We start from the raw sequence: 21779 nt of genomic DNA, 5'->3' as shown, positions 1-21779 counted from the left end.
GCTTTAAATGCAAATATGACTACAAAATAACAATACGTACAAGTGTATGTAGCTGAATAAAATTATGAAATAACTTCCCCATTTTTTACCTTTCCCTTTTTCCCATTGACACAAAGATTTTCAGTTCATTGCCCCAGAGAGTCACATGGCAGAGCAGAAAACAGAAGTGGCTTGCAAGTTGCTCTGGCTTTTGTATGCATAGATAAAGTACCTTGGAGAGAAGCAATGAAAATATTGTTCCTGACCGCTATCTAAAAAGACATTCTTTCTTGCTGGAGGAAGAGAGAAAGGCTTAGGGAGGTTTGTGGGTTGTGAAAGCATAGGAAGCACATATGGTATTTTACCCTGCTTGCCTGCAACATGCCTGGAGAGACAGCAAAGCTAGACAGCCAGCACTGTGCACAGCCTTGGAAAAGATTTCTGTATCCCCAATTTGGTACCAAAGCAGCAGAAGCCTAATAGATCTGAAGGGGCAGGAACAATAAATGCTGAATAGTAACCTATGTGAACTGATAATCAAAGAACAAATGCCTTTCCTTTCACCTAACACGCACACACCTTGGCACTGTACAGGACAAGGATGGGGTGGGAACGAAAGGTACTCCTGAGGAACTGAGATTATGTTTTTACTTTGTGTACATGTGTTTTTCCTTCCATCAACTCACTGAAGGTTGGTATCGAAGTTAAAAATTAAGGCAAGTTATAAAAATTAAATTGTATTTCTTGAGCATTGGATTTTGTACATTTTCTCAAAGAGTTTATAATTCTTGGCAGTTTACCAGGTCATGTTATGTTTTTGTGGCCCTCACTTCATTTAATAAAGTTGGAGATTTCACAGTTTAGATGTCATCAAATCATACCAAGACTTATTAAAGTAATAGTCATTGGAACAAACAAGAAATTAATTGTGGAAACATCACAGATAATGATAGCAAGAGCATTCATTACACCTACAGGAGGATTTTCATGCACTTTTACTTATTCTTATGAAGAGATGTACCCAAGACAGCTGAGTTGTCACAAAGGTGCAAGAAAAAAGTTTGATAATACTAAAGTCAAGCTGTCTAGAAGGCTGTGTTGTGTTTTTATTACTCTCAAGCCAAATGGAAGTTCTGAGAGTGGTAATTTTAAAATCACACCTTTTCTTCTCTCTCCACACCTGAATAAGTTGTAAAAAGGGAACTAGGAAACTCTGTAATAATTTTGTAAAAACTTTTCCAACATCATTGAGGAAAAAAAAAAAAAGTGGAAATAAAGCCTACTTGAAGCCTCCCTCTCTTCCATGAAGCCAGCCTTGAGTGTGAATGTAGGAGTCACACTCGATTTTCATGAGTTGTCTTTATGTGCAAGGTCTGCTCCACTGAGGATACTACTAGCTCCTTGAAATGAAGAAGTTTATCTTTTCTTCTCATTGTATCTCTAGTTGCAGACAGACTGCCCTGACATTGCAAATTTTACATAGTTCTGTCTTGAACAACACATTAATCTTGAAAACCACTAATCCTCCTTAACCCTGGATCAAATAATATGAGATTTAACTTCAGACACTAATGACTGTACATATTAAGGAAGAGCAGAGGAAGATTAACCACACTCAGTTTAAGAATCCTCTGGGAGAGTTTCTGATGCTGGTAATGGTGGAGGAGTTGAAATCTGACTAACCCTCCCACAGATGATAGTTACAAACTTTGAAAAAAAATTTTAAAATGTAAATTCTTTGAGTGCACTGGAAAATGACTAAAACAGGCAGAAACTGGAGGAAAGTTTATCTTTGAAAGAAGGAATTTCACTGGGTAAGATTCACATTCATATAGTTTTTTGTAGGAGGGGACTCTCCAGTTCATTCAGTGTAAGGACAAGAGACTCAAGCATAAATTTGCAGTGGCATTTTCTTGACATATCACAGGGAAGAGTGTGGGACTGAATTACAGCCTGAATGGCTTAAAAGCAAGGGAGGAAATTCTGGAAGGGAAAGAGTCATGGTTGAGGAGCGGGGCTCGGTCCCAAAATCTGCCTATAAGCACCCCTCTAATGCATGTATGACTCATGAGCTTTGCATAAATGGAAGAAGGCTCCAAGCAGCTTAGTGGAAAATAATAAGTAAAAGGCAGATCAAGCTGAACAGATACGTATACTGCTACCAATCGCAGTGACAGAGAATTTGGAGTTTGAATCATGCCAAGTTAAAGGGGCTGGGAAAACTCTTGGGCATTCCGTTGAAACTCCAGAGAGGCCATGGCTTAAGAGTATAGACTATATCCCAGCCCTGAGGACAAAACTAAAGCCTCCACAAATCCCAGATGATTGGGCAATTGGACCTGTGAAGAAACAGCAAAGTGCTATCCACGGGCAACAGTTAAAGCAGTCAATAGAAAAATAAACCGAATCCAAGATGACTCAAATGTTAGAATTAGCAAGGACTTTAAAGCACTATTATATACTTGTCCAAAGATTTAAAGAAAAAAAGATGAATGCACTAAGAATCTCAGCAGAGAAATGCAAATTATATAAAAGAACCAAATAAAACATTCTATCAGTATTATATACAAAATGAAAAATTCACTACATGATTTTAATAGCGGACTGGAGATGGTAAAAGAGTCTGAGAAAAGTATTGAGAAAAATGCCTAGAGCCTTAGTGACCAATGAGAAAAATATTAAGCAGTCTAATATATGTACAATTAAAGTCTCAGAAAGACACAGAAAAATATTTGAGCAAATAATGGCTCAAAATTTCTCAGATTTGGTTATTTAAAAATCACCTTAGAGGGCCAGCCCGGTGGCGCACTGGATAAGTGCGCCGCTTGGGAAGCGCGGCAGCGCTCCCGCCCGAGGGTTCAGATCCCACATACAGACCGGTTCCCGCTCACTGGCTGAGCGAGGCGCGGGAGCAACACCGAGGGTTGCAATCCCGTTGCCGGTCCCCGGTCCGGGGGCAACACTGAGGGTTGCGATCCGTTGCCGGACACGGAAAAAGACAAAAGACAAAAAAAAAAAATCACCTTAGAGATTCAAGAAGCTTGATGAACCCAAGCAGGATAAATACAAAGAAAATCAACATAAGCATATCATAGTCAAACTGTTATAAGAATAAAAATAAAGAAAAAAGATTGAAAGCAGCTACATAAAATAAAAGACACATTGCATACAAGGGAACAATAATATGAAAGATGGCTGATTTCTCATCAGAATCACTGGAGACCACAGACAATGTAACTGGGGCAAAATACTTGCAAAATATATATCTGACAAAAGACTAATATTAAAAATATATAAAGAATTACTACAATTCAATAATAAATAGAAAAATAGCCTAACTTTTAAAATGGGTAAACTACTTAGATATTTCTCAAGGGAAGATACACAAATGATCAATAAATAACTGAAAAAGGAGTCAACATCATTAGTTATCACAGAAATACAAATTAATAAATGAATTAATTTAAAAAGAATGACAGCACCAAATGTTGGCAAAGATGTGGAGTAACTGGAGCTTGCATACATTGTTTATGCAATGGTACAAGCTCATTGAAAGAGGTCTGACACTAAACAGCTATACTATGACCCAGCAATGCTGCTCTTAGGTATTTACACCAGATATATGCAAATATATATTCAAAAAGAGTATATGCAACAATGTTCATAGTAGCTTTATTCATAATAGCCAAAACAGAGTCAACCCAGGAGAAGGGCTAAACAAGCTGTGATAGACTATATTCATAAATGGAATGGCACTCAGTAATAAAAAGGAACAAATTGTTTGTATAAATATAAACATTGAAAACTCTCAAGAACAATTTACTGAATAAAAGAGGCCTTAATCAGAAGAGTACATAACACATGATTTAATTTATGTGAAAGTCTAGAACAGGCAAAACTCATCTGTAAATAAAAAAGAAAAACAGAACAATGTTTGCTTTTCTGGAAGAGTGGAAATAACTGGGAAGGGACATGAGAAAACTTCCTGAGATAAACATTTTCTGGCTCTTGTCAGGAATTAGGATTACAGAAGTGCAAAAATCTTTCAGAACTCATTGAATTGTACACCTAAGACTCATGCATTTTACCCTATCTACATTTTACACAAGAGTAACCATAAACAAATATAGGACTCTAGTTAATAATGCGCATGCTCAGGTGTTTGGGGGTAAAGTGTACTAGTGCCTGAAAATTACTTTGGAATGCATCAAAAATAGAATGAATTGATAAATTCATAAAGGGATGGATAGGAGGGATAGATGAGATAAAGCAAATAACACAAAATGTTAGTTGTATAATCTAGGTGGTAAGCATATGAATCTTCACTATATAATGCTTTTAGCTTTTTGTATATTTAAATTTTTGATAATAAAATGTTGGGAAAGAAAAGACAATGGATTCCAACTTTAAAATTGAGACCATTATAAGCCTGAAATCTACTTCCAGTAAAAATATCCTTCAAAATGAAGGCAAAATAAAGGTTATTTTCAGGTGAAAGAAAGAAGAGAATTTGTCATCAATAGGCTTGCTCCACAAAAAATTTTAAAGGAAGTTCTTTAGACTGAAGAGGAATTCAGATCTTCAAGAGCACCAGAAGTGAAAGTAGATATAAAGAGCACCAGAAGTGAAAGTAGATATAAAGATTATCTTTTTTTCAATTAATTTAAAAGACAATGGGCTGTTTAAAGCAAAAACTGTAAAACTATACTGTGAGGTTTATAGAGTATATAGGTGAAAAAAATATAAGCAAATAATAGCACAAAGGGCAGAGGTATAAATGGAATAAAATGCTTGCATTTTATGCAGAGTGGCACAATACTAAGTTTAAGAAGACTGTCACATATTAAGGATACATGTTTTAATCCCTACAGTGAAACTGCTAGGAATAGTACAAAGACTTTAAGCTAAAAAAGAGCCAATAGAAGAGTTAAAATGTTAAAATGTTATTTTTGACTAAACCAAAAGAAGGCAGGGAAGGGGAAGATATAAGAAAAATAGCAAAATGATAGTTCTAAATCAAAATACTTCAATAATTTCATTACACGCAAATAGACAAAACACTTCAATTAAAATTCAGAGGTCAAAAGCCTCATTAAATAAGTGAGACCCAAATACATATTATCTAAAATAGATACACATAAAATATAGACATTGATAAGCTGGAAGTAAAAAATGGAAAAAGATATACAACTCAAGCAGTAATCATAAAAAAGCCATTGTGGCTATATTTAAATTAGACAAAGTAGACCTCAAGACAAAGAAGATTACCAGAAATAAAGAGAAACTTCTTTAAGTGATAAAAAGGTCAACTTATCAAGATGATGTCACAACTCTAAATGTGTTAGCACAAAATAACAGAGCTTTATGAAAGTGATAAAAGAAGAAATAAACAAACGTACAATTATACTTGAAGATTTAACACCTCTCAGTAATTTGTAAAACATTTAGTCTAAAATCAATATGGGTATAAAATATTTGAACAACACCAACAATTGCCTTGATCTATTTGACCTTAATAGAAAATAATATACCCCAAACTGCAGAATACAAATTCTTTTCATGTGCATACGGACCATTCACCAAGATAGATCATAAGTTAGACTATAAAACACCTCACGGTAAATTTCAAAAGATTTAAATGATCTCTGACCTCAACCAAATTTAACTAGAAATCAATAATAAGATGTCTCGAAGAGCTCCAAATATTTGGAAATTTAAAAACACATTTCCAACTGAGCCATGGATCAAAAAATGTATAACAGAAATTAGAAAATATCTGAACTAAATTTTAATAAACATTTATCAATTCAAAATTTGTGAAAAATGGTAAAAGCAGTGCTTCAATAAGGGGCCAGCCTGGTGGCGCACTGCTACAGTGCGCCGCTTGGGAGTGTGGCGGCGCTCCCGCCTAGGGTTCGGATCCCACATACAGACCGGCCGTTCACTGGCTGAGCGAGGTGCGGGAGCAACACCGAGGGTTGCGATCCCGTTGCCGGTCCTGGTCCGGTATGGGCGCGACACTGAGGGTTGTGATCCATTGCCGGACATGAAAAAAGACAAAAAAAAAAAAAAAAAAAAAAAGCAGTGCTTCAATAAGATTTTTAGCTTCAAATAAGATTTATGGCAATATAGGTGTCATATTATAGCATATATCATATAAGAAAAAATGAAGATTTAAAATCAATGATATAAATTTCCATGTTAAGAATATTAAAAAAGAAGAGCAAATTAATCCTGAAGTAAGTAGAAAAAAGAAAATAAAGATAGGAGCAGAAAGCAACTAAATAGAAAGAGAAGTAAGAGAAAATTAAGTCAAAAGTTGGTTCTTTGAAAAGATCCATAAAATCAATAAGCCACTAGCAAGACTGAGCAAGATAAAAGGAGTGAAAACACAAATTACCAATATCAGGAGTGAAACAGGAATATTACTAAAGATCTTACAGATATTATAAAGGTAAGTGGATTCTATGCCAATATTTTGAAAACTCAATTGAAATAATTGTTGAATTTTGTCAAATGCTTTTTCTGCATCTATTGAGATAATCTTAAAATTTTTATTTTAAAAAATATAACTTAGCAAAAATGGCATAAGGAGGAATAAAAAATATGAATGATTCACTAATTAATAACAAAATTGAAATAATTTAAAAAATTATCCCACAAAGAAAACTCTATTACTTGGTTATTTTATTGGTGAATTTTATCAACATTTAAGAGATAATTTTAGTCATACATGAACTCACTCAAAAGGCAAAAAAGGAGGACATACTTTCGAGTTTGTTTTCTGAGACCTACATAGCCTTGTTACTAAAGCCTGGTGCAGATATTACCAAAAAAGAAAATACAAGAGAATTATATTCTTTATAAATATAAACAAAAAAAATCCTTAACAAAATATTAGCAAACAGAATCCAGCAAAATATAAAAAGGGTAATACATCATGACCAAGTAGGACTCATCTGAGAAATGCCAGGTTAGTTTAGCATTAAAATTTGATGGTATTCATCATATTATAGAAAAAAGAAAAAATTATACAGGTATTTCAAGTTTAAGAAAAGGCACTTGACAAATTTTAACAATTCAAAATGAAAAATTGCAATCTGATAAAGGGCATCTATTGAAAACATACAGTTAGTGTTACACATGAATGAAGTATTGAATAGTACCACTAAAAATGGAAAGAAGAGAAAGACATCTACTCTTACTACTTCTTCTTTTTTTTTTTTGTCTTTTTCCATGTCCGGCAACGGATCGCAACCCTCAGTGTCGCCCCAGTACTGGACCGGGACCAGCAACGGGATCGCAACCCTTGGTGTCGCAACCCTCGGTGTCGCCCCGCGCCTCGCTCAGCCAGTGAGCGGGAACTGGTCTGTATGTGGGATCCGAACCCTCGGCGGGAGCGCCGCCGCGCTTCCCAAGCGGCACACTACAGCAGTGCACCACCGGGCCGGCCCTACTCTTACTACTTCTACGCAACATGACAATGGCTGTCTTAGCCAGTGCAATAAGGCAAGAAAAAGCAATAAACAGACACAAAGAGTTTTTAATAGAAAATTCAAAGAAATCTACAAAGCAACAATTAGAACTAATGAGTATATTTAGTAAGATAACAGGATACAAAGTCCATCGTATTTTTATATATTAGCAGAAAACAGTTGAATAATGAAATTTTTAAAATTCCACTTCAATAGCATTGAAAATATAAAGTGCTTAGAGATAAATTTAGCAAGACACAGATCTCTACACTGAAAGTTACAAAACATTGATAAGAGAAATTATAGGAGATCTAATTAAATTGACAGATATTCCATGTTTTTGAATTAGAAGATTCAATATTTTTAAGATTAAGTTTTTACAAATTTATGTGTAGATTCAATACAATCCTACCAAAATCTCAGCAGCCTTTTTAGAGAAATTGATAAGTTGATTCAAAACTACATATGGAAATGCAAAAGATCTGAAGTAGGCTAAACTATCTTGAAAAAGGAGTTCTCCAAAGTTAGAGAACTCATTTCAAGATTAAATATAAAACTAGAGTAATCAACACACTGTAATATTGGCATGATGATAGACAAGTGGAATAATATGAGTACTTCAAAAATTTCATGTAAAAAATACAATTAAAAGATAATACCAATCTTTACATGAACTTTTGTTCTTATGGGTTTTTTAAAATTTTATTTTATTTTGTCAATACACAATGTGGTTGATTATTGTGAAGTAATTTTGTATAGCAAAGTAGAGATTCCAGAAGAGGATCAACAGGTAGTCAATTATTTCTGACAAAGGTACCACATCAATTCAGTGAGGAAAGAAAAGTACTGTATTTACAGCAAATTTTGCTGAAACAACTGGATTAATGAATGTAAATCAATCAGTCTCGACCTCTCCATCTTACTATACACAAAAATTAATTTCTGATAGACCATAGACAAAAAGCTGAAACTGTAAAGCTTCTTAAAGTATAGGAGAATGTCCTTGTGACTTGTGAGTAAACAAAGATTTTTTTAGATAGAATATAAAAGCACAAACCATAAGTTAAAAAATTGATAAATTAAACTGTGTCAGAATTAAAACTTTTACTCTTCAAAATATACTCTTTAAAAAACAGAAACAAAAAGCAAATCACAGACTGCAAGAAAATATCACAATATATATACCTGAAAAAAGACATAAAATTCTTCTACAAAGAATGCAAAGACAAGCAATACAATTTTTAAAACTCACAAAAGAATTGGGCAGACACTTTATAGAAGAAGATACATAAATAGCTAATAACACATAATAATGTGCTAAATATCATTAGTCATTAGGGAAATGTAAATAAAAAGCACAGTGAGATACCATTTCACAGCCAGTAAAATGGCTACAATTAAAAAAATTAACACTACCAATGTTAGTGAGAATGTGGAAGAAATGGAATACTCATACATTTTTAATAGGAATGTAAAATGACACAGCCACTTTGGTAAACTGTTTGGGTATTTTCTTATAAAGTTAAACATACACTTACCATCTGATGAAGCAATTCCATTCCTTGAAATTTACCCAAAATAAAAAACATATATTCACAAAGATTTGTACAAGAATGATCACAACAGCTTTCTTGAGAATAGCCCCAAACTTGAAACAACTCAATGTCCATCAACAGGAAAATGGACAATAATTTACAGTATATTGCTAAAAGAAATATTACTGAGTAGTAGAAAAAGAATGAACTATTGATGCACAGCAATAAGGAAGAACCTCAAAAACATGACAAGTAAGAGAAGCCAGACAGAAAAGAATGCATGCTATATGATTTCATTTATCTGTAAAGCAGTTGTAAATTAGGTAAAACTAATCTATGGGGAAAAAAATAGAATGGTGGTTGTCTCTTGGTGAGAAGGGATGGAGATTGCCTAGAACTAAGCCCAAGGAAACTTTCTAGAATGATGGAAGGGAGAGTTACATAGGTTTATGCATTTGTCAAAAGCCTTGTCCACTAATTAGTGTATTTCAGTCTAGGTCAACTTAACTTTAATAAAGGAATTCTACACAAATATGGAATTCTGGTTAGTAGGTTTGCTTTCACATGGTATGGGCCCAGGCACCTGAGCTTTTTTTAACACTGTCACATGGTGCTACTTGAGAACTACTGCTGTATTCTTACTGCCATTGTTTCATTTCAGGCCATCTGTCTTGAATCTTGCTCTCTATTAATTTCCTACCTGCCTTGCAGATAGAGAGACCTTGCTACTCAGGTTGTGGTCTGTGTGTGGACCAACAACATCATCACCTAGGGGACTGCTAGGCATGCAAATGTCAGTTCCCAACCCTGACCTACTCTGTGGGTTAACAGGTGACATCTGTGCACCTCAAAGTCTCAGAAGCACTGACTTACACAGAGGCATGATGAAGATTAAATAAAATAGCACATGAATTCACAGTGCCTGGGTACATACATAATAGGGTGGTGCAGATGGGAAAACAGAAGAGAAATTGTAATGGGAAAAAAAACCCTTTTAAAGTTGGAGTTATAAAATTATGCTCCAATAAATATTGGCGCTCCATGAATGTGCAAGTGTGCTGGCAAACACGGGAGAAAATAACTCAGCTCAATTTTCCAACAAATAACTGAGAACGACAGCATTTGTTGATATCTAGCTGTCCTTCAGAAAAGGGATTGGAGGCAGCACTGGCAGCCATGATGGAAAGTAAGGAAACCTGCGAGTAATCTACATTTCCTCAGAGTGGAAACCAGGGAGCAGACCAGCAAGATCAGGCAGTCTTGACCTGGCTTCCCCTCTCCTTTCTAATCTTCCCCGTCTATGACACAGGGTGGGCTTTGCAGGCATTGAGTCATCACAGCTGCTCAGCTGTAGTTCAGCTGCTTGAGGGTCAGCCAATGCCTACACATGGCATCTAATACTTATTTTCACCAGTTATTATTTCTTTCTTTCTTTTTTTTTTTTTTGTCTTATGTCTTTTTCCGTGTCCGGCAACGGATCGCAACCCTCAGTGTTGCCCCCGTACCGGACCGGGGAACGGCAACGGGACTGCAACCCTCGGTGTTGCTCCCGTGCCTCGCTCAGCCAGTGAGCGGGAACCGGTCTGTATGTGGGATCCGAACCCTCGGGCGGGAGCGCCGCCGCGCTTCCCAAGCGGCGCACTTATCCAGTGCGCCACCGGGCCGGCCAACCAGTTATTATTTCTAACAATGAGTAAAATGTAACTTATTCAGCTGTTTATCTTGAGAGAAAAGAGTAGAAATTATTAATACTGAGGAAAAAGGATCGTGAACATGTAAAACACAGACTTCTCTATTTCTCAAAAGTATGGCATGTTTCTCTCACTAAAAAAAAAGGAAAGAAATCAATATGCTAAAAATAATATCCTCGTACTATATTTACATTAATCTAAAGAAACTATTAAAGTACAAATTTTCCATCACTATGATGACAAACTATATTTCATTATATTTTTGTTCTTTATGTTGCTCCCAGTTTTCTGAATATTTTAATGGGTGCTTCATTTTAAAAATTATTCTTTGAAACTCTGTCTCAGACTGGTTAAGCAGCACTCGTTTTGATGTTATGTCTTTCTTTGCATGAGATGAGGCTTGGAAACCCTCTTATATATTGGTGGTCACCCCCACTCTGAAGCAGATGAACAGGAGAAAGGGGGAGAGAGAAAAGTTAAACCAGGAGCTCCTAATTTAAAACGATTGATATTACCCAGATCGTCGGCCAGAATGTAAGGAATGGGGAACTTCCACCTGTAGTAGGGGTCTCTCAGGGCATTTCTGGAGTTCTGTGAAAGCAAAGGCAAAGATGACTGGGAAGCCTAGTCCTCAAGGTCACCTTGACCTCCTCCTTCACTAAATGCTCACACAACAGTCTATCACACAATTCAAACAAGTTAGTGTCATTTGTCTTCTGATTATAAAAGCCATAGAAGTTCCTTAGAGATCATTTGGAAAAATCAGAGAAATTATTAAGAACAAAATAAAGGGGACCTGCAATTCCCCAAAACTGAGATAGCTGCTGTAGACATACTGGTACATTTCTTTCTCTCTCATTCTTCTCTTATTAATGAAATTGAATGGCAAGCCATTTAACAATTATAGACTCTTGTGCTGTTGGCTTGTTTTCCCTCTGTTCTTGTCACTACCAACTACAGTAGAAGTCTTTCTGGGTACAGATTATAAATTATAAATCATTCTTCTCCTCCACAGTGCCCATCCCAGGGCTGGCCACAGAGCATTGATTCACAACCCAGGGGCACAGCCAGTCCTGAGGAGCGTTTTAGTGTCGTTGGCGGTACTCACCCCCAGGAAGATGTCTCCTTGAAAGAGGTCCAAGCCTGCAGCTAGATGTGGATTTTAAAAGAAGAATATATGAATGAGCATTATTAAATGGCATCTCTCATAGTAAAATTACCCTTTGTCATTATAAATCTGTAGTTATTAATCATTATATGGAAAAACTCCTTTTGAAACGATGCAAAAACTTCCTTTAATTGAGGAAATGTGAATGGACGATAAGTATCACATACTGTTACGTCCTCTGCTTTCACTTTTGGAACAAGAAACCTTGTTCAAGAATCTTAGGAGTAAGAGTTTAGGTAGAAGGGATCTTACTGATCATTGCCTCTAAAGCTTCCATTCTGCAAAAGAAGAAATGGAGTCCAGAGACAGGAAGTGCTGTACCTGGTTAGTGGCCGAGGGAGCATTAAAACTCCTGACTTCAGTAAGAAAGCAAGAATCTTAGGAGTAAGAGTTTAGGTAGAAGGGATCTTACTGATCATTGCCTCTAAAGCTACCATTCTGCAAAAGAAGAAATGGAGTCCAGAGACAGGAAGTGCTGTACCTGGTTAGTGGCCGAGGGAGCATTAAAACTCCTGACTTCCTATTCAGGGCCCTTTCTGCTATGTGCCACCCTTACTCCTGTCCCTAGGGAAATGGTTAGTTTTTCTCTTTCTTGTGAAAAAACAATGATATCCTCTAAAATCAAGCTCAGGGTGCTACCCTTGTAATAAGGAAGACCAGGGCAATGTGGAGAGATCCATTCAAAACTGTATCTCCAAACATCTGCTGTCAGCTGCTCAGCAGAATACACATTTCCATTGCTGGTATTGCTTAATCCTGGCTTCATACTGTTTTTGAAAATACGATTCTTAAAAGGGAAGACTCTTGTGTGAAAAATTCCTGAGCATTTAAAATATATCACTTCTTACAACTCTCACATGACAAGCAGCATTCCTGTAAAACACAGACAAATTCAGACAGGATCACGGATCATTGGATTGTACTTCATTCTGAGGACAACCCCTGATTTACAGGAAACCATGCCAGAGAATAATCACTATAGCCTCACATACAAACAGAGGCCCCACTTGGCAAAGCCAATGGCTCATTCAGTAGCCAGTTCAGTCCCCACAAATGACATCAAGGAGGTGTTAAGTATTAGGAGGCATCATGGTTTCAATTGCTAATGACTAACTAAGCCTGTCCCTGCATCACCCCTTCCTCATCACCCATTTTCTAGACTTGCCTAACCTCTTTAACTCTGACCTATTCATACGGTAGCAGTACAATTAAACAATTTTCAAATAGCAATGACACCATTGCCCAACTGTCAGTAGGACCAAGGTTTTGAATTGTTTTTTCAGTAGGGATATTTTGTGCTGGTGCATCCATACTCTCACCTAGGCTTGTCATAACCAAGTGTGCACTTCCTCACACCTGGCCTGAATAGGGATGGGGGTGGGGGAAGCTGTTCCAGAGGGATACAAACAAGCCCACTCAGACCTTGGCCCCAGTGGTTGGTCAGCATGGATGGGGTCATCGGGGGTGGGGAGTACTTCCTAAATAAGTTCCTCTGCACTGAAAGCAAGCCTGGATGTACTCACTACCCAGTTTGTTCATGTAGCACATACTTACTAAGTGCCTAATGAGTCCTAGAAATTGTCCTAGGAGCTGAGGATATAGCACAGAACAAAACAAAGCCTTAAGGAAATGACATTCTTGATTATAGGAAAGAGGAGACACAAATAAACAAATAAATGTAGAGTGTGGCAGATGATGAAAAGTGCAATTTAAAAAAACCCAAAAAACATAAAACATGGTAAGGGGAAAAAGAGTGCTGGGGTGGGGGAGGGTGCTATTTTATTAAAAGGTGATCAGGGAAGGCCTCCCTGCGGAGGTGGCACTTAAGCAGAAATCTGGTGGAGGGAGTGAAGGAAGAGTGCTGGAGGCAGAGGAAACAGCAAATGGAAAGGTCCTGAAGCAGGAAAGCCTTGATGTCTAGAGCAGTGCTCCTCCAACTCTAGACTCAGAATCCCTTAGAGAGCTTGTTAAACACAGATTGCTGAGCCCACCCCCGGGTTCCTGATTTAGTAAGTCTAGGCAGGGCCTGAGAATGTTATTTCTAACAGATTTCCTGATGTTGTCAATGCTGCTGGTTGGGGGACCACACATTGCAAACCACTTTCATAGAAGAATAGCTACATGGTCAGGGTGGCTGGAGAGTTTCAGTAAGAAAAGGGGTAATAATAAAAAATGGGGTCAGAGAGGCAGCCAGGGTCAGATCATCTCAAACTTGAATGTGTAGAGGAATCACCTGGGGATGGAGATGCTGATTCTGTAGGTCTGGAGTGGAGCCAAAATGCTATATCTCTAAGAAAGCTCTTAAGTGATAAAGGCGACATTGCCCTATGGACCACACTTTTGGAATCAATATGCTAGGGCCTGTACTCTGTGTTGGAGAAGTCATTAGAAGGTTGGATCAGAGCTGTGACAGGATCTGAACGATATTAAAAGGAGAGCTCTGTGTATGTTGTGTAGAGTGGTCTGTAGGGGTAAAGACAGACGCGGAAGCAATAGAGGTCTGGGTTTTTCCCCACACTAAATATAGCCATAGGCTTGTTCCTTATATATTTCTTTAGCAAGCAGAATAATACCTATTTTTCTTTCCTTTTTTTAAAAAACTGGAAAAATGAAATTTTTATAAATAGAAAACTTGTTTATGTATTTCTAGATCTAGGGAGGACTCACTAGCTCTCCTAGAAAATCTGTTCTAACCATCTTTCTCTTTCCACATTTCCTTTTTTTCAGAAACTGCAAATCCCAATGAAGCATGAATCACTCTCTCTCCCTAAAAGGCACAGAACACAGTATGAGTATGATGAAGGTAAGTGCTTTTCAGCAATCCTATCACTTTTAAATTACTTCAAGATATTAATAATGCACAAATTGAACCCACCTAAATTGATTTCTGGAATATCCTTCTGTTCACCAAAATCTGCTTCATGTACTGTTAAAAGTGGGGAAAAAAAATGTTAGTAGTCTTGCTGAAACAACAGAGAGAAAGTTCTGAAACACTGTCTATGCATTTAAATGCTTCTTACCATTTTCTTTAGAAATATGCTTAATCTGAAAAGAAAAAATACACAGATTAAAAGTGGGGAAAAAAAATGTTAGTAGTCTTGCTGAAACAACAGAGAGAAAGTTCTGAAATACTGTCTATGCATTTAAATGCTTCTTACCATTTTCTTTAGAAATATGCTTAATCTGAAAAGAAAAAATACACAGAAAATGGATAATGTATAACGTAATTAATATGTCTAAGTATCCAGAAGAACACAACCCTACTTACCGATACAGCAGCTATGTGTGTAAAAAACAAGGTAAAAGAGAGAATGTAGATGAATCTAGTCCAAACCATTGTTGCAAGTGAACTGATTTTAGCAAAGACATCTTGTGATAAATACCTTTTAGACTTTGCCCTGACTATCATATTAGAAACTTTGACCCCTCCATACGTACTGCAGTGTTAAAAAAAAAAAAGGTAGCCAACGGTAATGTCATAAACCCTTTCAAGGACAGAAACTAAGTCTACCTTAAAAGCTCAAGCTCCAAAGACTGGGAAAAAGTCTGAAAAAGTAATACTGAAATAAACATATAAGAACCAATACCATTCCTATACACCAGCAGTAACTGTTCGTATAACATAACAGGTAAAAGATCTTCACAATAGAAATAAAACTAATCTATAAAATAATTCAGCTTATTCTCTACAGTGCAGCCATCCATTGGCATCTGTGGGGGATTAACCAATCCAGCACACCAAGAATACTAAAATCCATGGATGCTCAAGTCCTACAGTTGGCCCTGGGGGACCGGTGGATATGAAAAGTCAGCTTCCTGTATCCATGGGTATACTGTTAGTTAATTCTGCAAATGTGGAACCGTTAGAAACAGAGGGTCGACTGTACTTTTTTTGTAATAGCAAAGAACTGGAAAATGTGTTTATAGTCGAGGAAAAAATAAACTATGGGATCTATTCAGTCACATACAGGCAAAAGTTTAACAGCCAGCTCTGTGAAAAAAAAAAAATAAATAAGCCTTCATTTATAGTGTTAGCTGATTTTACATGGTGCAAGTGTTCCCGCCACAGACCATTTCAAGCTACCAGCACTGTCACTAAATGCAGCATTGGGAAAAGACTCTACAGGGCCTCTATGTGCCCCAGCATGGCACTGCAATTTCGCTCGAACCTTCCTATTCTTGCACGCACAGCAATCCTCAAGGTCTGGAGCCTGCATCTCTCCACCTCACACTCATTACGGGCAGGCGGGCCAGTCCTGGTGGCAGAAGGGCACTTCTCGGCACAAGGGCACTTCAGGAGTCAGAGAGTGGGGCTTCCTGACTATAAAATAGGATGCATGTCAACTGGGGGCCAGCTTCTGTTGGGCAGAGAGGTCTAAGGCTGACTTCCTTTCTACCAAAGTCATTGGTGGTGAGGTGGTAAAAAGAATAGGAGCTGTCCCCACTACCTCTAACAGCTGGAAGCCGCTGTTTTCCACAAAATCCGACTTGCTCAACAGCTAAGATGACTTAAGTCAGCAAATACTATCTACATGATTTTAAAAACGGGTGGGGAGGGACTTGATAAACATCAGCTTAAGAATAATTGGCTCTAAGTATCTAGGAGACTTTTACTTCGTAAATGTACTGTTGATTTTTCTCAAATTCTGAAGAAATTATGACAAGAGTGAATATTTGTTAATTCTGGAGGCCACGAAGTAGGGGATTGTTATTTTGTTTTCTAAATAAAAAGGCAATGCTGTTGCTTTGGTACTGCTGCCTATTAAATCTCAGATGTCAGGATTTCAAAAGGGCAATCATGGGGCTGTTTAATTCTCTCCACCTTCCCTTGCTTCCAGCCAGATATGCTTTTATCTTTCCCTTCCTTCTTAAATTTATCTGAACACTATATTATACAGATGGCCTTGGAGTCAGATAGGCAGGAAATTAAATCCACCTCCACCATTGACTAGCTATGGCAATTTGAGTGTCTGCATTCCCTGTATAAAATGAATAGTGGTGCCTACTTCATGGGGCTAATGTAAGGATTCGATGAGATAACATAAGTAAACCACAGGTTTACACATGTTACATAGAAAGCACTCAATAAATTATAGCTCTTTGGATCCACACACATTACCTTCTGGCAAAAGATAAGCAATAAGATCACAGAGCTCAGAACACACCTTGCTCAGCAGACCCTCCAGTGATGAGAGCATAGGTCTTCAGCAGACACAACTCACCCCTGGTGATTTTCTTTTTATGATCTTGAATGCAGGTGTTAATTAGTTACCAGTTATTTGCAATCCTAGGCACTTCTTCATCTGAGGGCAAGGTCCATGCTTTATTTTCTGTATCTGCCCCAGTGCCTGACACACAATAGGCAATTAGTTATCATGATGAGTGAAAAATAGCAAGATATAATTTTCTCTGGAGGTATTGGATCGGCTGACTTGCTTTGATCTCAGTGCGGACATTTTACAAACTGACCAGTTGAGCAAGTGGTCGGCAGCTTGGAGGAAGAAAGCCATTGGCAGGGGAAAATGGGAAAACGCTCCCCCAACTATTGTCAGACACTCTCCAGCCTCATAAAATCCCAGTACTTCTTGCAAGATGCCAGTCCTGCTTCACTCACAGAGCTCTTCCCTTGACCAGCCGTGAGTTAACCTCTAACACAACTAAACTTGGTAGTCCTCCCAGGGCAATCAACATATTAATAGGGGCGCCAAGGTGTATAGAACAAGACTCAGAAAATATTTTCTATAAAGGGTCAGAGAAACTATTTCAAGATTTGCAGGCCATAAGATCCTTATTGCAACTATTTAACTCTCCTGTTGTAGCATGAAAGCAGCCATAGACAATAATGTAAACGCATGAGCATGGCTGCGTTCCAATAAAACTTTATTTACAAAACCAAGCAAAGAGTCATAGTTTGCTGACCCCTGGCTTTTAAAAAATTGACCCCCTGGATGGTGGAGATTGAGATAGTGATATAGTTATAGTAGGTGCAGCAGCAGCAACTGACATGTATACAGCACTCACTAGGGGCCAGGCACTGCTCTAAGGACCTAAAGTGCAATTATTCATTTAATCCTCACAATAATCCTATGAAGAAGGCATTAATACCATCCCCATTTTACAGATTAAGAAACTGAGACAGAAAAATTAAGAAACCTGCCCAAGGTCACACACACACTTTCCAGTGCTCCTAAAACACAACCTGAGAGGGAGCTTTCTCTGCCTAGGACTGGCATCAGGCAACCAGGGGTAAGGCACCCAACATCAAGCTGCAGCATGCAGGTCCCAGTTCCATGGGTTCCAACTCCAACAATTTATTAGAAGACTTGACCTCTAGGGAAACAGTTCGCAAGCTGTAGAGTCCTTCAAAATCCCCTGGAAAGCTTGTTAAAGTACAATTCCTGGGCCTGGAATTTGTAAATTCTGATTCAGGTCAAAAGGTGAGACCCATGAATCTGCATTTTTAATAAGCACCCCAGTGATTCTGATGCAAGTAGTTTGTAGAATACACTTTGATGGATAGGTCTATATGGAATTTGTGTCAGCCAGATGCTTTCTTTCCGATTGTAGTTATTGGGTAGCTTCTTCCTGGTTCCCTTTTTAGAAGGAAATCAAAAGATCAGAGCAACCTCCAGTTTCCCAGTGGGGACATAACAGGTAATAAGAATCAGAGAGATCACTAACACAGGAATCCACTTCAGGATGCCTCGAGGAATAGCCTCTCTGAGGTATGGTTTCAGGAAGTGCATTCTTAACAAGTTTGGGGGTGATTCCTGGAAAACATGAGATTCACTGATTTCAGCCTTTTCTCCTTTATAGCACCCAAAGAACACATTGTCACTTCTTTCTCATGGTATGGGGAAGAATCAAACAAGCAGCTTACTTTTTTATTTTTTGCAAATTCTTTTCCTACTTATTGAATCCTCATAAAGTATTTAAATTGAAGGTTAGAGCTCAGCTGAGAGCTACACAGCTGCCCCCCTGATTTCAGGAAGTGTCTCTAACCTTTGCTGACTACAAGGGTTATCACCACCGAGAAGGCCCAATTGGTCCATAGCATCTGGGAGAAAAGACTAAATATGTGGGAATTGTTGAGTAAAGGGAAGACACAATTGTGCCTGCCGGGCTTTTCTTGGAAAAGAAATGTGATTCTGAGGAACAAGAGGTCTGTTTTCTACTGTCTCTGAAGTCAGGATACAAGGAAACAGGATTGGCTTGCAATAGGGACACTTAATTGTTACATATAGAGGCCTTCCTGGTCATCTGAGGATTCTTGGATTCTTAAGCATGTTTAAAAGGAAGACCATGTTAGTCATAGTAAAGAGTGCCATGGCTATAGCCTGGGGGGAGTTGAGCACAGATGGATGAAATTCTTCAGAAAGAGATGGTGTTGGAGAAAGAACGGGTGGGGCTTGGTTGGGGATTTTTCTTTGTCCTAGGATATGTCATTCAGTTTTGAGGTATTTTAATAGAAGCAAGATGACGGTAAATCACACATGTAACTCAATCCAGAGAAGGAGGTTCAGCCCTCTTAGAAAACACATGAGATTTATAATCCCATTTCCCTTTGAAAACTGCAAAATTGTTTTTGGTACAGCTGATTCTTTTATGCAAGTAGCCAACAGCTCTGTTCAGGGTCAATTGCATTGTCTGCCAATTCAGCAGGGATCTGAGTTGAACTAGCAAGGAGAAGGTAACAAGAAGGCCCATGTGGAAGCATTGTTAGAAATTCTCAAGGTAATTAGTCAAAGTTAAGAGACTGGAAAAAGAAACTTCCTGAATTAGTAGCAAGTCAGTTTATATTCATATGCTGAATCAAATTTCTAAATATAAGTTCACCTTCTAAAATTCTAAAAGACTACACTTGCAGCCACTTTCTAAAACAATGCCACATGTCACACACTAGGGAGGACTGCTTTGCACAAACACGTAGATAAGAATGTCAGTCTCTGGTGACCTGTGAATAGATGGGTTAAATTACTTTACGTACCTACCAGAAAAGGAAGAAAACTAGCCACACCTGGGTTTTACAGTTGAATTTCTGGGAATAGCAGTTTGCCAATCCCCTACAAAGTTCCCTAGCTTGAATGGCGTTTCTTATTGAAATAATAGCAATTATGATAACAACCAGATGCCTTATTAGGGACCTATTACCTGACTAGTTCTGTGTAAAGTGCTTTACATAGACAATCTCATTTAATTCTCATGATGATCACTTAAGGTAAGAATTGTTGCCCTCATTTTATAGAAGACTGAGCTTGGAGAGAGGTTAAGTACAGTGCCCAGAACCTGAAAAATATCAAAATAGAGAAATTAGTTAATAATGTGTTTTCTTTCCAGGCCTGTCTCCAGTCTCAGTTGATTAGCTAGACCAACATATCACCAAATGTATTTATTCATTCATTTTTTCATTCATGCACTCATCCATAAAATTTTTATTTAATGCCTCCTCTGTGCCAGACATAACATTAGGCACTGGGGAAACAGCCATGGAGCAGATAGACACTGTCCCCTCCCTCATGGAGCTTAGACAGAGATGAATGTCACAGGGAGACAAGTACCCACCAGCATTTTAGTAGAACCCTTAGCAAAGATAGATCAACAGGTAGATAGATGAACAAATTGTGCTATATTCGTAGGTAACAATAGAATCCTACTAGAATAGAATACACGATAGAATATTGTCACCATGCAATAATACTAAACAATAAAAAAAAATTTGAACTATTGAAACATGCAACAGCATGGATAAACCTCATAAGCATTATGCTAAGAGGCCAGACACAAGACCATATGCTGTGGGATTCCACTTATATAGAATATTAGAAAAGACAAAACTATAGTAATAAAGCCAGATCAGTGGTCACCAGAGGCCAGGAGTTGAAGGTGGAAGGAGATTGACTACAAAGGGCAAAAAGAAACTTTTGGGAGTGATGGAATGAAATACTCTATATTTTGATTGTGTTGGTGGGTATATACTGTATAAATTTGTCAAAACTCATGAAATTGAACACTTAAAATTGGAGAATTTTATTGTATGTAAGTTATACCCCATAAAGTTGACCTTAACAGAATTAGGAACCAGGCAGCCCCCACCAACAGAAGGCAGGAATGCAAGTGCTCTTATGCAGGCAGACTGCCACTGCTGCAGACACCATTGTTGTGCAGGTAGTCCACCACAGCCATGGCCACTACCACTGCAGTGCTGACCTGCTGGCACAGTAGCAGCCACAGCCACCATAGAAGCCACCACTGCCATGCAGGTGGTTTACCAACCACTCAACTGCACTGACACAAGGAAGGTCACCAGTGGAGCCTGGGGAAAGGGGTGAGCAAGTGCAGACCTACAACCCAGTGGCCCAACTCACAGGGGGAATTACACTGACTCAGTAGCATACCTGGCATTGGGAGGTATGTGTACAGCCCACACAACTACCTTTATCCAGGGAGAGACACACACAGAACCTTGGAGAGTACCGAAATCCAGGATAGCCAAATAGAGTAAGGAAGAAAATTCCCAACCATCACCAACCCATCTCCCAACTGGGGGAGACTCTGCCTGTAGGAAAGAGGAAAGAGAAAGCCCACCCATAGTCACCCATGCAAACTGAGGAGCTCCAATATACCCCAGTGCACCATCAAGCAGGGTCCCAGGATGCTAGTCAACAAACCCACTCAGGTCACCCACCCCAGCCAAAGAATGACAAGGTACCCAAACACTTTTCACAAGAACTTGAAAGCTTGCCTTCATCTTCAATGACCCAACACAGTGTCACTAACTCCAGCAAGGAATCACTAAGTGTTCCAGTGCCTGGGGTATGGAGGCACTCACACACAACTCCAACACTGAAAATATGGCCAAAGTGCCCACATACCTTCAATGACCCAACACAGTGTCACTAACTCCAGCAAGGAATCACTAAGTGTTCCAGTG

General features: G+C 38.3%; 1 protein-coding gene across 1 annotated transcript in view; it reads right to left on the bottom strand.

Moving 5' to 3' along the window:
* The window catches only part of MEP1A (meprin A, alpha (PABA peptide hydrolase)), a 36595-nt gene extending 21410 nt beyond the window's left edge, over window positions 1–15185 (bottom strand). Inside the window, exons 1-5 of the mRNA XM_008575973.1 lie at window positions 15117–15185; window positions 15007–15031; window positions 14724–14774; window positions 11789–11829; window positions 11196–11271 (exon numbers count right to left, since the gene is read on the bottom strand). Coding sequence (XP_008574195.1) covers window positions 11196–11271; window positions 11789–11829; window positions 14724–14774; window positions 15007–15031; window positions 15117–15185 — 262 coding nt within the window. The remainder of the gene's footprint in view (window positions 1–11195; window positions 11272–11788; window positions 11830–14723; window positions 14775–15006; window positions 15032–15116) is intronic.
* Between the last annotated feature and the right edge of the window lie 6594 nt (window positions 15186–21779).

This window comes from Galeopterus variegatus, unplaced genomic scaffold (assembly GCF_000696425.1).
Source record: "Galeopterus variegatus unplaced genomic scaffold, G_variegatus-3.0.2 Scaffold1268, whole genome shotgun sequence".
In the NCBI taxonomy this organism is placed as follows: domain Eukaryota; kingdom Metazoa; phylum Chordata; class Mammalia; order Dermoptera; family Cynocephalidae; genus Galeopterus; species Galeopterus variegatus.
Note: the sequence above shows the minus strand (reverse complement) of the source record. Positions and strands in the feature narration are given on the sequence as shown.